The sequence below is a fragment of the Astyanax mexicanus genome, chromosome 22 (genome assembly GCF_023375975.1).
Source record: "Astyanax mexicanus isolate ESR-SI-001 chromosome 22, AstMex3_surface, whole genome shotgun sequence".
Classification (NCBI taxonomy): Eukaryota; Metazoa; Chordata; class Actinopteri; order Characiformes; family Acestrorhamphidae; genus Astyanax; species Astyanax mexicanus.
Window position 1 is genome coordinate 25355635 of NC_064429.1, and position 14726 is coordinate 25370360.

The 14726-nt window shown below is 36.0% G+C and overlaps 1 protein-coding gene across 1 annotated transcript; it reads right to left on the reverse strand.

The window, feature by feature from the left end:
• Positions 1-6662: 6662 nt before the first annotated feature.
• On the reverse strand, positions 6663-12609 carry gcnt4a (glucosaminyl (N-acetyl) transferase 4a). Its single transcript, XM_007243918.3, has 3 exons — positions 12488-12609; positions 12059-12127; positions 6663-10203 (listed from the first exon to the last, which is right to left on the reverse strand). The coding sequence occupies exon 3, from the start codon at positions 10200-10202 to the stop codon at positions 8910-8912; it is 1293 nt and encodes a 430-aa protein (XP_007243980.3). The 5' UTR covers position 10203; positions 12059-12127; positions 12488-12609; the 3' UTR covers positions 6663-8909.
• Positions 12610-14726: the final 2117 nt, after the last annotated feature.

A 14726-nucleotide genomic window follows, 5' to 3' on the forward strand; every position in this document is an offset into this window, starting at 1 on the left:
TAAGTGGAGTTATGAATATAACTTAATATTGGGGGATTGATTCATGCTTGTTACTCCTTCTTTCTGCCCTATATAAACCTCACTTCCTCTCTACTGCAAGTCGAACAACTTCACACCTACATCCTCCCACTCTTCCTCCTTTTTTTCTGTATCTCTTCTCATAGTGGTTTCAGCTTTGCACCACCCAGCAAAGCTGCCCTGAACTCCAGCCCAAAACCTCTGACTTCGCACCCCCCTTACTTCCAGTTTAAGGGTGTGGGAAATACTAGCAAATGCAAACTTACATACATACACACAGATTAACTTGTACTCATAGTGAAGCACTGCCAGTAGATTAGGACTCTTTGGAGTAGAGCTTAGATTCTCTGCCAAGATTTACCAACACTTTCCTTTGGCCGGGTTGGGATGGGCTCAAGAACATAGTCTGTGACGTAGGCATCTGTCTTATATTTTTATATTATATTTTTATTTTATATGAAGCTATGGTGTGATAATCTCAATATAGCAAAGTAAAAAATTAAACTGTGTTTTAAAAAAGTTGCACAGTTACGCATTGAGTGCACACTCAATTTGTTTGTATTATGCACTTGACTTTTAGTGGTGTACAGTGCAGTGCAGTGCATAGCCTTATTACTGTTTTTTATGGGTTTTTGCGCATAGACTATAAGTTTAGTATATATATAAAAAGTGTTTGTTTAAAAATTCTTAAACCATGTTAAATAATATATAGAGTAGAAAAAAGTCATTCAGACAACATTCGCGTAGCCTAATTTTTTTTATGTTTAGGCCTGTGGATCATTGTTCACGTTTTAATCTTTTTGAAATCTGTTCTTAATAAATATATATTTTTAAATAATTGGTCTATGCTTATTCTGAACAGATTTTGCTCATTTAAACAGCCTGAAAAGGTTTTTTATAAAAGCTCAGTTTTAACGCTCTACTTACTGCAAAAATGTCTGGTTTAATGCGGGCTTGGGCTTAAAATGATAGTGAATAAGGCGGGCCAGGTCGGGCTGGATCTTTTGGGCCTGATCTAAGATACTCTGGAGCAGATGAACATGAACCTATTGACGGCAGCCATGACTAATGCCTAGAATGGGCTAGAGGACTACAACAAGCTGTGATGGGCAGTGCTGCACCGCGGGCTGCCAGCAGGGGGACTGGTAGAAATGGTAGAGTGGGATCCCAAATCTCCAACTCCCAGAATGTACATGTGCACTACCCTATTTAAACCTCAGTCAAACCAGACCTCACTGTTGCACCTTCACTGAGGGGTGACCGGTACTAGAGGGTATAAGAAAAGAAAAGAAAAGAGAATAAAATAAAATAAAAGAAAAAAGAAAAGGTGATCTCAAAAGAAAGCCACACAAAAAAAAAGAAAAGAAAAGAAAAAGATGGTCTCAAAATAAGGAAAGAGATCTGAAAAGAAAGCCACACAGAAATAAAATAAAATAAAAGAAAATATATTGAAAGAGAGCATAAAGAGAGGACTGAGCGGTGCTCAGCCAGTTCTAAGTTTGGTTGTGTTTTAGCTTGGTTTATTTGAAGTTTAACGCTGTCTTTTGTTGGTACAATCCATTTTGTGGCATTTCCTTTGTTCTGTTTCCCGCCTTTTTTTCCACACCTCTTGTTGGGGATTTTTTCCCACTCATTCTCCGGTCTCCTTGGAGAAACATTCACCTAAGCACAACACATTTAAAATTATTATCCCAATCCATAACTAGAACTAAATAATACAAAATGGAACTATATCCTTATAAGTATATAAATATATTTAAATATATATATCCATTATATATTCATATCTGCTCTGCACTTGGATCCCACACCTACCCCAACCGTAACACAAGCCCCACAAGCATGTGGGGAGAACTGTGTTCTCTGGAAAGATGAGGTTCTCCATCCAGTACTGCTTGGATGAGATGGGAAGACGGGAATATTTTTGTCCATACTGTATATGTTTAAACTACTATCTACACCATCTACAGACTATGTCTTAGGAATCCCAACAGTTGGAAAAACATCCGCTAGAGTAATGCTGTGTTCCATTTACCTTAGCAGTTGAATAATAGAGCTGAAAATAATGTCACATCCAAGTTGACAGAGTGCCAGACAATTTTAACATTCACATGTACACTGTTCCACATTTTTTTTTTATCTGAAAGCTAAAGAAGCTTGACTGGTTTGACTGTTGTTTACTAGTGTAAATGCAGGCAAATGCATTTAAATAATGTCACGATAACATTGATAACATCATGCAATACTTTGCATATCCAAACACTTTGTTTTAACAAGGGTTCTTGATATGAGTGTAAAGACTGTGGTTCATCCAATTAATGAATAAAGGCTCCAGAATGCCATGTATTCTTCCAAACTGATCATTAGTTATTTTTATGGGTTTTTGCGCATAGACTATAAGTTTAGTATATATATAAAAAGTGTTTGTTTAAAAATTCTTAAACCATGTTAAATAATATATAGAGTAGAAAAAAGTCATTCAGACAACATTCGCGTAGCCTAATTTTTTTTATGTTTAGGCCTGTGGATCATTGTTCACGTTTTAATCTTTTTGAAATCTGTTCTTAATAAATATATATTTTTAAATAATTGGTCTATGCTTATTCTGAACAGATTTTGCTCATTTAAACAGCCTGAAAAGGTTTTTTATAAAAGCTCAGTTTTAACGCTCTACTTACTGCAAAAATGTCTGGTTTAATGCGGGCTTGGGCTTAAAATGATAGTGAATAAGGCGGGCCAGGTCGGGCTGGATCTTTTGGGCCTGATCTAAGATACTCTGGAGCAGATGAACATGAACCTATTGACGGCAGCCATGACTAATGCCTAGAATGGGCTAGAGGACTACAACAAGCTGTGATGGGCAGTGCTGCACCGCGGGCTGCCAGCAGGGGGACTGGTAGAAATGGTAGAGTGGGATCCCAAATCTCCAACTCCCAGAATGTACATGTGCACTACCCTATTTAAACCTCAGTCAAACCAGACCTCACTGTTGCACCTTCACTGAGGGGTGACCGGTACTAGAGGGTATAAGAAAAGAAAAGAAAAGAGAATAAAATAAAATAAAAGAAAAAAGAAAAGGTGATCTCAAAAGAAAGCCACACAAAAAAAAAGAAAAGAAAAGAAAAAGATGGTCTCAAAATAAGGAAAGAGATCTGAAAAGAAAGCCACACAGAAATAAATAATGTCACGATAACATTGATAACATCATGCAATACTTTGCATATCCAAACACTTTGTTTTAACAAGGGTTCTTGATATGAGTGTAAAGACTGTGGTTCATCCAATTAATGAATAAAGGCTCCAGAATGCCATGTATTCTTCCAAACTGATCATTAGTTAGTATTTATTTCTTGGTACAATGATGTGGTTCTAAACAAAAACATAAACAGCAATTAGACTGCTCAACTATCATTATAATTAAAAGTTGGCCATGCCGTCAAGCAGCTTTCTATAACAGGGTGGACACATGCATGCATGACAAGAAAATAAAAAGTGGTTAAGCTGTGAAAATATGATTTCTGTGCAGCCTGAAGTCTTATTTGTTGAGAGCCAAAAGCCACTTTATTCGACCCATAAAATGACCCATATACATACAGAGAGCAGTTACCTTAAAGGCAGTGACAGTGCAGTCTTTTCACTGAGGCACATTATAATCAGTATAACGCCTGTAGGTGCAGTGAATCTACTACTAAGCCTTCATACACACCTTTTCTTTTCACATTCAAATGAGATCCCTCAGGCCCAGGTCAGTTATCAGTCACTTACTGTAACTGGCACTGTTAGATCACATGGGACCAATTACAATTCCCCCACTGAGACCAGTACAACTGCTGCCCACATGTTCCTATACAGTTTCCAGCTCTGCATGTGAAGTTTAGTTATAAAAATTAAAAAAAAAAATAGTTTGAATATTTTAAATGTATAGTGTACAGCAATATAATTTACACCATTGCAAATGAAATGCCTTTTTAAAAGTGCCCTGAAGACTGTATTTACACTGACATGCCAAAATGTGATAGCACATAGTGTCATGTTTTGTTCCGTGACTTTTGACACATTCCATAGAAGCTAAGGAACACTGTACTGATCTCTGGTATACAAATGTGTGGGGCCTCCTGCTTTAAATGTGGATGAGATCGATACTGATAGAGTTGCTTGACTGTTTGCATGGACAATTTTATCCAGAAGTCACTTTTCACGATCATTATCACCCACTGCATTGTCCACAGTGGGTGCCTTATGTGATGTGTTTCTGGTACACAAGTACAAAAGAAAAGGTGGTTTTAAGTCACAACCATACTGTGTTAAGTCAAGGTAGATCAAAAAGGTGGGTCAAAAAGGTTCCAGTTTTGGAAGAACATCGACCTTCTACGCAGCACTTTGTGTTAGCCAACACCATCAACACTGTGACCAGGCTGCATGGGTCACTGGCTGTCTATTTTAGTGAAGGCACAACTAAACCTGTTTGGCTAGTAAAATGGTTACACCTGTATCACCAGTAGTTCTTCAAAAGAAAACATTATGTAGAAGGATTGAAAGTACAGTATCTGCATTTAGGAACTAGAAAAAAGAACCACCAGTGACCAGTGGTTCCTGGCATTTTAACTCTTCGGAAACAGCTCTGCTCCCTACCTTTTCTAAACGCAGACTCAGAAGGACACATCAAAAGGACAATGCTCATCCACAGTCCACACACTGCTGCCTCTAAAGAGGTGGGCCTCATGGCATAGATGTTATGCCATGGCCAGCCACATACCCTAAAACATTAAAATTGCACTTTATCAAACTTGACCAAAAGCAATATCTCAATTACTTCTGTAATTTTCTTGTTCATCATTTATTTAGTCAAATATGTGTTTCCCAGTGTTCCACCTCAAAACGACTGTTTGTTATTCAGTGTTCTTGCCCCATTTTAAAAGTAAAATTTTATATTTTTTAAGACCTCAAAAAATAATTTAAGCCCAAAAATATAGTCATAACTTCTTAAGTATAAAATAATTTAATGTATTTAAAATGAAAACTTAATGTTTCGCATTAGTTATCAATTTTCTTATTAATTTAGTTTGATTGTGATGCAGACCATGTTAGCAAGCTCACCGCTAATGTTAGCTAGCTCTCCGCTAACCTTAGTTCTCTCCTCAGATACCTAGCTCTACGCTAACCTTATTTCTCTCGCCAGTAATGTTAGCTAGCTTACAGCTAATGAGCTCTACACTGCCTTAGTTTTCTCCCCAGTAACATAAGCTACCTCGCAGCTAATGTTAACTAGCCCTACGCTAACCGTATTTCTTTCCCCAGTAATGTTAGTTAGCTCTCCCCTAATGTTAACTAGCTCTATGCTTACCTTATTTCTCTCCCCGTTAATTTTAGTTAGCTCACCGCTAATGTTAGCTAGCTCTATGCTGCCTTATTTCTCTCCCCACTAATGTTAGCTAGCTTGCAGCTAATGTTAACTAGCTCTGCTAACCGTATTTCTCTCCCTGTAAATGTTAGCTAGCTTTCCGCTAATGTTAACTAGCTCTACGCTAACCTTAGTTCTCTTCCCAGTAATGTTTGCTAGCTCGCCACTGATGTTAACTCCTCTAACCTTAGTTCTCTCCCCAGTAACTCGCCGCTTATGTTAGTATGTGCATTCCCACTGGTATTAAACGCATCATCTAAAAATGTAATACCTACTGCAGTAGGTATCTACAGTAATTTTAAGACAATTTAAGACTTTTTAAGGACCCGCGGGAACCCTGTTATTTAAAATTTCAGAATATGTATAACAATAATGATTCCAATTAATTACTGTATATTGCGATTGATTGTCAGCCTGTTCAGGGTGTATAGGCACCAGCCCCAGCTGATTAATAAAGAAGGTAATGAGAATGGATGGATGGAAGTTCTCTATATTTGGCTGTGTTAAAGCGATGTTTGAGGTTCGACTGAGTATGCTGTTTTGGGGGAGGAGCCAGTGAAAACATTCTTTGAACTTGTTCCTCAAGTTTCTCTTTGTGAAGCTCATTACGAAATACTTGCAGGACTGTCTGGTTCTATATTCTATAGGATTAAATGCTTTTGGGAAACGCACCACAGAACAATTAAAATATACAAAGGCGCTTTGTGCTATTTTTATGAGCATACAGTTACTGTACACAGTATTGTACGCACTCATGTGAAGGGTGTCGCACTTGGTACAATCTACTTAATGCTTCAGATCAGGTTTCCAACTGCAGCACCAGTTCAAGTCCTTTTGTTCAACTACTGTCTTACTTAACCAACAAAAAAGAGTGAGTCATTTATTATTTACATTATGATCTTGTCCAAAAAGTAAGAAAACAACAGGATTATAAACTACAGCTCATGTGGGCTTCATGTTCCTTCATGTTCAAGTCCTTCAAACATGTGTTAAACTGAAGTTAATTAGATACATTTATTTTTGAACTGTCTGATTTAGTGAGACATCTCAAATAAATATAATAAACCATATAATAAAAGATATGTCAATATATAAGCTAAATACAGAGTATGTAAAGGAACTGAACAAATGATTAACAGTTCTTCAAATGCGTGGCCTTTTTGGGCATGTCCATGGCGAGCAGATGAGCACAAAGGTACAGATGAGAAATCCACTGTGCCAGTATCATGAACGCAATGAGTCATTTCTCTTTGACGTTTTCTTTATTAAAACAAGTGACAAATATTGGTCTTATTTGTGCAGTTTAGACCTTTCTTATATGCAGCATATATTCACATTTTTTTTATACAAAAGAGATATATTGCTACTGAATATGAACACCTTAATAGTTTAAATAAATACTTTAGTTTATAAGAATATTATAATACATCATATTGCAAAATTATCATCAATATCTCACACACATGCAGACTGCTGATGCCTCACACAGAGAAAAGGTCCTACACGATACAGCAGAAGATGAACAGCACAAAATGAGGTAGAGGTAGAAGATTTGTGCTTGTCAAGTTTGCGATGTTGCATAAAATGTTGTTTCACATTTTCTTAAGGCAAAGTGAAATAAATCCATATTTTCCTCTTAAAAACATAAGGCACTTAAAATAAACATTTTTCATCCAATGACTGTAAAAAACATGGACGCTGTTGTTTAACTGCCTTTCAATCTACAGCTCTGGAAAAAAATAAGAGACCACTTAAAAATTATGAGTTTCTTTGATTTTACCAAATTGAAAACCTCTGGAATAGAATCAAGAGGAAGATAGATGATCACAAGCCAACAAACCAAGCTGAACTGCTTGATTTTTTGCACCAGGAGTGGCATAAAGTTATTCAAAAGCAGTGTGTAAGACTGGTGGAGGAGAACATGCCAAGATGCATAAAACTGTGATTAAAAACCAGGGTTATTCCACCAAATATTGATTTCTGAACTATTAAATCTTTATGAATATGAACAAGTTTTTTTGCACATTGAATTTTGGCAAATAAATGCTCTAAATGACAATATTTATATTTTTAAATGTCGTCTGTAGTTTATAGAATAAAACAACAATGTTCATTTTACTTAAACACATACTTATAAATAGCAAAACAAAGAAACTGATTCAAAAACTGAAGTGATCTCTTAATTTTTCTGTATAGCTGTATAGAATTAATTATCTGACATATTGTCAGATCTGCAACCAGAGTCTGTAAAGAAAAGACCTAAGGTAGAGGCCTGACTCACTCACTTTGATAATTTGGTAGATTCACTAATTCCCTTACACCAAGTGTGTCTCAGACCTTCTGCATAATAAATGTCAATTAATAAAATAGAAATTATACAAATGTCTTAAAGCTACTGTGTGACTGAAAACAGGTATTACCCCACCATTCAATTCCCTTATACTCTATAAAAATTAAGCCAAAAGTATCTGCAATGTTTTCTGATAGATCCACCCCCTTCCTTTAGATAAATTCTCATGTGTCTCAAACTGCCTTCTTTAAATTACAGTACAACACAGCCTAAAGGACCAAAGCAAAGTAAGTTTATCCTGTAAGTATAATGTATCAAAAGTAAATATGAAGTTTATGCATTGTATAACGGAACAATGTACATTACAATGATATTGCAGTACTGTTTTCCGCAGAGACCAGTCATTACACATCAGGGATGATTAAAAAAAGAAAAATAAATGTTTTAAAGGTATGTGTAAACTGTCCTGACCAAAATATACTGTATATTAAAGCTGGCTGAAAGCAAGTACAAATACTACCAAGTCCAGTAGACACAAAAATACTAATGTTAGCCAGCTGGCTAACGGCTTATTAGATCACACTGCCAATTTTCACAAATATCAAACTAAACATAAAATGTTATGATTAACAAGCTTGTTGCCTGACAGCTTGACTACAAATCAGCTTACTCTAAATATAAACAGAAATGTCCTCCAGATGGTCTCTTCCAGCTGAGACTGTCAATAAATTTATTCCTATGTGAAACCGCACTTTACATATTCTTACGATATAGTGGAATAATGTTTAAATCTAATTGCTGGAATTAGACACTTAAGATGTAAATACTTTAAATTATAGATGAGAAAAAAGAGACTTGAAAATTAAAATGACACTGAAACATAATGTAGACATATAGGCAGAGCCACACTTCATAATGCAACCAGCCAAGAGTCCTAGACTTATGGTGGCTTTACTTTTACGGGAAATTGCACTGTCCATGTTTTTCTACAGTCCCTGGTCTCACCACATAACTACTGCCTACTTTTCTCAATTTTGCTGACCTTGCTGTGATTGTTCTTCACATAGAAGCTGTTTAAAATATTTAAAAACATTTTGCAAGAACTAAAATAGTTCAAAAGTGAATCAGCACACTGGTAGGTCCATTAAAATAAGATTTTAAATAAGAACTTTCCTTGAACTTCATTGCTTCTTCTTTAGTTCAAGACACTGTGTTCAACCAGTGTCTGAGTTTTTTCTCCTCAAGAATCTCCTCAAGACACTTAATAAGGACAGGGTCGACTTTGGGATCAAACTTGTTTGCGAACCAGTGGCCATCATCCAGGAGCCACCGGAGCTCCGCAGCACCGTAGATACAAACGCTGCGCATGTGCGTTCCAGTGCAGCCGGGGTACAAAGACCCCTCCAGATACTCCCATTTCACCAGACGGGTCTTGCTCTTCAGGTCGGTCACGTCAGGTTCTGATCTGGGAATCTCTCCAGGCACCCCAGGCACTCGTGCCAGCGTGGCCCAGAAGTGCTCGTCAGGAGAGTACGTGTCAGCTGACCAGTCTAGAAAGTCTTTGGCCACCTGGGCAGTCTGGACATAATGGACAAAGTCACGTGACAATACAAAGTAGGCACTTCCAATAAACATCTCAATGTCATGTGGTGGGGCGCTCTTAGCGTTCGTAGTCTTAATGGGTAGTTTATGATACTCGTACGGAACGTCCTGCAGTTTGTGCTGAAAGACGAAGCGTTCCCTCTTTAGCTCGCTGGGTCGGCTGGACTCCAGCATGTTCGCACCGTTCAGCTTCTTCAGCTCCTCCACAAGCTCATAGTTGGACCTAAGTGGAAAATCCTGCCCACACAAATTAATGGCATACTTCCATTTGACCTCTGAACTCATTAAATCTGACAAGCAATTAAGATCTGCGTTAAGTCTCGTGATGTGTGCATACTCCACCGACTCCAGTTTGGAGGCGATGAAGATGTTGGGGAAGCATTTGGCCAGGTTCTTCACCGCTGCGATGAAGCTTTCGGAAGACTTCTGATCATAATGTATGCAGTATATGTTGGTTGGTGCATAGATGGCCCTGATAATCCTCTCCACCATGGGCATGTTCTTATGCACGACTAAAGAGTAGGCCAGCGGAAAGTTCTTCTCCTCATCAGTCACAGAGATGTCACTGTAGCCCCTCGCTTTAACGTATCTGGGACAATCTGCCGTAAAGGCTGTGATGCTCTCATCATCCAAGTCCACAATGTCTCTGCGCCTTATCTCCAAAGACTTGCCAATTTCTACTGGATCCTGCTGATAAATGGCCATGCAGTCAATGACATCTTTGTTAGCCTGTGCTTTGGATGAGTGTAGGGTAATTCCATAGGGCTCGATGTAGAACTTCTTTCTCACTACGACTTTTACGTAGACAAGAGTCAGCAAACACACAATGAACAATGGGAAAAATATGAGGTAGAACTTGTGCTTCAGCAAGGCAGCGCATCTCCTTTTCATTCTGTGGAAAAACAAAAGCAATTAAAGGCATCACTGTGTAAGAATGTGTTGTAGGAATGTGTAAATCTGATAAAACTGGTTTGTCAACTTTATTATCTTAACAGCACGCGTACGACGTTGCTGTCCACCATGTATCTTAATTTTCTCTTTTTTTTTTCATTTGCTTCATCATTTAAACCCCTGTAACCATTAGAAATGCTATAAAATTACAAGGAAACTCATATTTTACATTAGTTTTTTTCCAAAGTTTAAAGCACTCTTGCCTTTTCCTGTACAGTCACCATTTTTGGAGATACTTGCTTTTCATTGACAACAATGATATGCTTTAAGTCCTAAGTTTTACAGGTACAATCTTTTAATTGTAAAGTTTTTACTAGTAGAAACTCCCATTTCTCAACTACACTACTAGTAATACTAGTAATAATAACATATCTACAGATTTATAAGCCAGTATGACCAAACATATTAACAGGACCAGACTTTCCATTAATTTTTTATTTTATTTTTTATTTTAAGGTTAAAATCCTGATACTTAATGATAACTGTTTCAAAACTTGTACTTTAACATTCTGTTCTAGAAATTCTGTTTCCGGTTATATGAAATATAAAACCTTCTAGTAGTTAAAGAATTTGAATTGTTAAAATGGTTACAACAGATCTGTAGAAGGAAAAAACACAGGGGTTAGTGCACTAGCCCAGCACTCCTACATTATGTAAATTTGTTATGTTTTTACTAGTGTAAATTGTAATTATGGATATCTACTTTGTAATTTTGACATTGGTATTAATAATAGCATTATTAGTCAGAACCTACTTTTATATTTTAGAGATCTAAATTTGTATATATCTAAAATGCACATTACAACTACTTAAATATTTTAAATTAGCATTTGTACTAGTCAGAACTCATTTACGGGTATGTGGATATTAATTTTTTGTATCTGGATTGAAATTTTACTACTACAAAAGCCATGTAAATTCAATGTATATTGAATTTGAGTTAGAACTTGTATGTATAAAAGCTAAATGCTACTGTTTGTTACTATTTTGGATTTTTACAAATAAATAAAAAATAAAACTGCCTTTTATGTATCAGTGATTTTCATATTTTGCACTTCATGTAACTGAAATATAAGCAGGTTATAAAAGCTATAAAAATGCAAAGTTACTTTAAGTTAGTTTTATATTGTTTAATATGAGTTATATTGTGCTTGCATGGTTTTGATGCCTTTGAGCATACTGTAAGTGTAAAAACAATGTAAAAACAATATTTTGCATATTTGATTACTAAAAATGCTGCTATTTGTTAACATTTTGGATCTACAAATAAATAAAATCCACTTGCTCATGTTTTATTTTTCTCATTTAGTTCATTTAGGCTGCCTTGTTTTTTTTAAATTAAACTAAAAGTGACAAAAAGAGTAAAATATAACCTAAATATAACCTGATAAACTTGAGATAATGAAATGTATCAGTGTTTGAAGTTTAATATGACTTTTATTGTGCTTGCATGGTTTTTACTCCCTTGAATATACTGTGTTTAAAAGAAACTACTTTGGATCTACAGACCTAACCAATACCAAAAATGTATTTTGTATTTGTATTTTTTTTTAAGGATTTTATTTTTTTTGCAATATCGTCCAGCCCTAAGTAAGCAGTGTTAATTTAACAAAAAGGCTTTGATTACTACATCAGATCAGATCAGTGTGGCATCTAGGTGTGAGAGTGTCACTGTGTTACACTATCAGGTGTGTGACATCAAGGCTGGAGGTAAACCTGGCAGGACAACAGCTCATTAGCTGGGTTAGTGGACAGGTGTGTGCGTGACTGAGTGTGTGTGTGTGTAGTAAAGTTACCTTGCACTCTAAGGGTGTTCCTTCTCCTCTGACACGTGCCATCAAAGTGTCTTTTGTGTGGTGAGCAGCCTGTGTGTGTGAAAGAGAGAGAGAGAGAGAGAGAGAGAGAGAGAGAGAGAGAGAGATAAAACACAGCACATTCTTTAGAGCCACATTCATAAGAACCTGAGATCTGATGATAACATACTTTAGTCACTATCACTCACTAGTGGTAAGCAAACAGAAAGAAAACGATAAGTCCTAGCAGTGTCATTTTGTAGGTTAAGACAATAGTATCTTAACAAATCAAGAATACAGGAAAGAAGCAACCCTCTTATCATACTCTTACCCTGCTGCTGATCACTTCTGACCAACAATCAGAATAATCAGGTTCCACTGAGTATCTCTTCTCATTACTGGTTTCTGTTGTAAGAAATTAAAGCTACTTACAAGTTTGAGTGAGACCCGTTGAGTGAGCTTGATCCGCGTGTCTGTCTCTCCACAGCAACTTTCATTTCTGCTGACTTATTTGGTAGCGCTGTCTGGAGGAGGGGCAGTGGGCGTGGCCAAGCCGAAAAGAAGCAGCCATTCACTGAGCTCTAAAATGGAAAAAAGGCGTGTACTACACTGGAAAATATTACAGCACACAAAGCTGGAAAAAAAACTCAAAGGTTTGGACACAACTCATTCAATGTGTTTTATCTCTTTTTATGATTTGTTGCATTATAAATGTAATAAAACAAAAACAGTTATTGTTCAGCAGCACCTCCAGAAACTCTTTCAAGATGCTGAGAAAACTATTCCTCTACCTCATAAAGACACTGTGATTAAAATAAGAGTGTGCAGATCTGTCCTTAATAGATAAATGTGCTAATTAGCAGAATCTAAAGTATAAAACATATTCTGGCTCGTTTACAGAATTTTCATGTGTAGATTTAATGTCTTACAAACGTTAAAAATCATAAAAAGGAAGAAAACACATTGAATGAAAAAAGGTGTGCCCAAACCTTTGACATTTACTGTATGTATTATATATTTGTAGCTATTTCTTTTCATGTCCTCAAGAAAAAATTGTATTAAAAAAAAATACAATATTTTAGTGCTCTACTTGATGATGAGAGAGTAAAATAATAAATACTGGTGAAATAGGACATCAACATGTAATTATTTTTTCCTAAATTTATTCTACTGCATGTACTGAAGAAAAAAATATATACAGTGCAATAAAACAGATAGCACTGTTCTAGCTGAGAAAAATAAACAGGTCAAATAGAAAATAAAAATATTTCTTTTTTTTCTTTTCTATTTCTTTACTTATTTAATACATTTTAGTCTAATTTAAGACTTATTCAATAACATCCACTTACTAATATACATTTTATTATTTCATTTATTTCAGTTGCGTTGGAGTCACATTACACATTGGCTGCCTTGTTTTTTTATATTAGACCAAAAGTGACAAAAAAAAGAAATATAACCTAATAAGCCTCAGATAATAAAATGTAGAACTTTTTGATTATTTTTATGAGGTAAACCATACAACTTTAACAAAAACATACAATATGCTGGTCAAGAGCTTCTGGTCAACCTACTTCACTAGGGTACCAATCCTGAGCTGGCCATGATGTTTATTTCAGTAGGGTATTTAAATAAATGACACCTTAAAAAGAGAAGAACGGCTCATATGGTAGTAGGTAATAGCTAGATATTAGATGTACTACAGCACACATATCTGTTACAATATGCTGTGGTGCAGTGCATTATTTGAACATCAGTTTCATCATAATTTAATGTTGTAAAACACCACATGTAGTGTACTACATTGGTAGTATTGAGCCAGTTCTGATTCTCCCTTCTATGTTGTTTAGCAGCATCAACCAAATGTTTTACATATTCTTGGTATCTTTCTGCTTGCACCATTAAAATAGCTACAGAGTTTAGGAATATATCTATGCTGATAGGGGTGGAGGTCTTGAAGTGAGGTGTGCTCTGGTCAATTTTTAGCGTACTGCTACCATGGCAAATGAAAACATGTGCGTCAATGACCAATAAAACCATGACAACAGTCATTAGAGATCACCTAGCAAGTGGTTTATTGCACATTACGCCTAAAACACACCCATGAATATTTAAGAGAATTAGTACACGCCTTTTGCGCATTTCGAGCTGCACAAGGTGTTTTTTATGTAGTTACGAAAGCAAAGACATCCTAAATTAAGCTGAACAGTTAACAGCTCGCCTATAGATTGCTAAAATTAGGCCCATTCTGTCATTACAGAAGCTTTTACATCTGTATTACATCTTTTAGGCCAGGAGTGTCCAATCTTATTAACAAAGTGGTTTTCATTCCAGCAAAGCAGAAGCACATCATTAGTTGTCTCAAGACTCACCAACCAATTAAACAGAAGGAATCAAGTATGCTCTTGGTGGTTTAGAGACACAGGGTATCTGCAAGTATGGATAAATTAAATGTAATACCTTTTACCTTAAGTTTTTAATGTAAAAACTTTTTTAATATCACTAAAGGGGCTAAATGAATATGGCAAGCATGTAAAGCAAGCATTTGATACCTGTACTTTACACAAAACTATCTTAACATAAATAGAACTGTTTGTACACTAAAAATAGGGTCCAAAAGTTCTGTATGATACTTACAAAAATCATGTATTTTCACTTACATACTAAATTA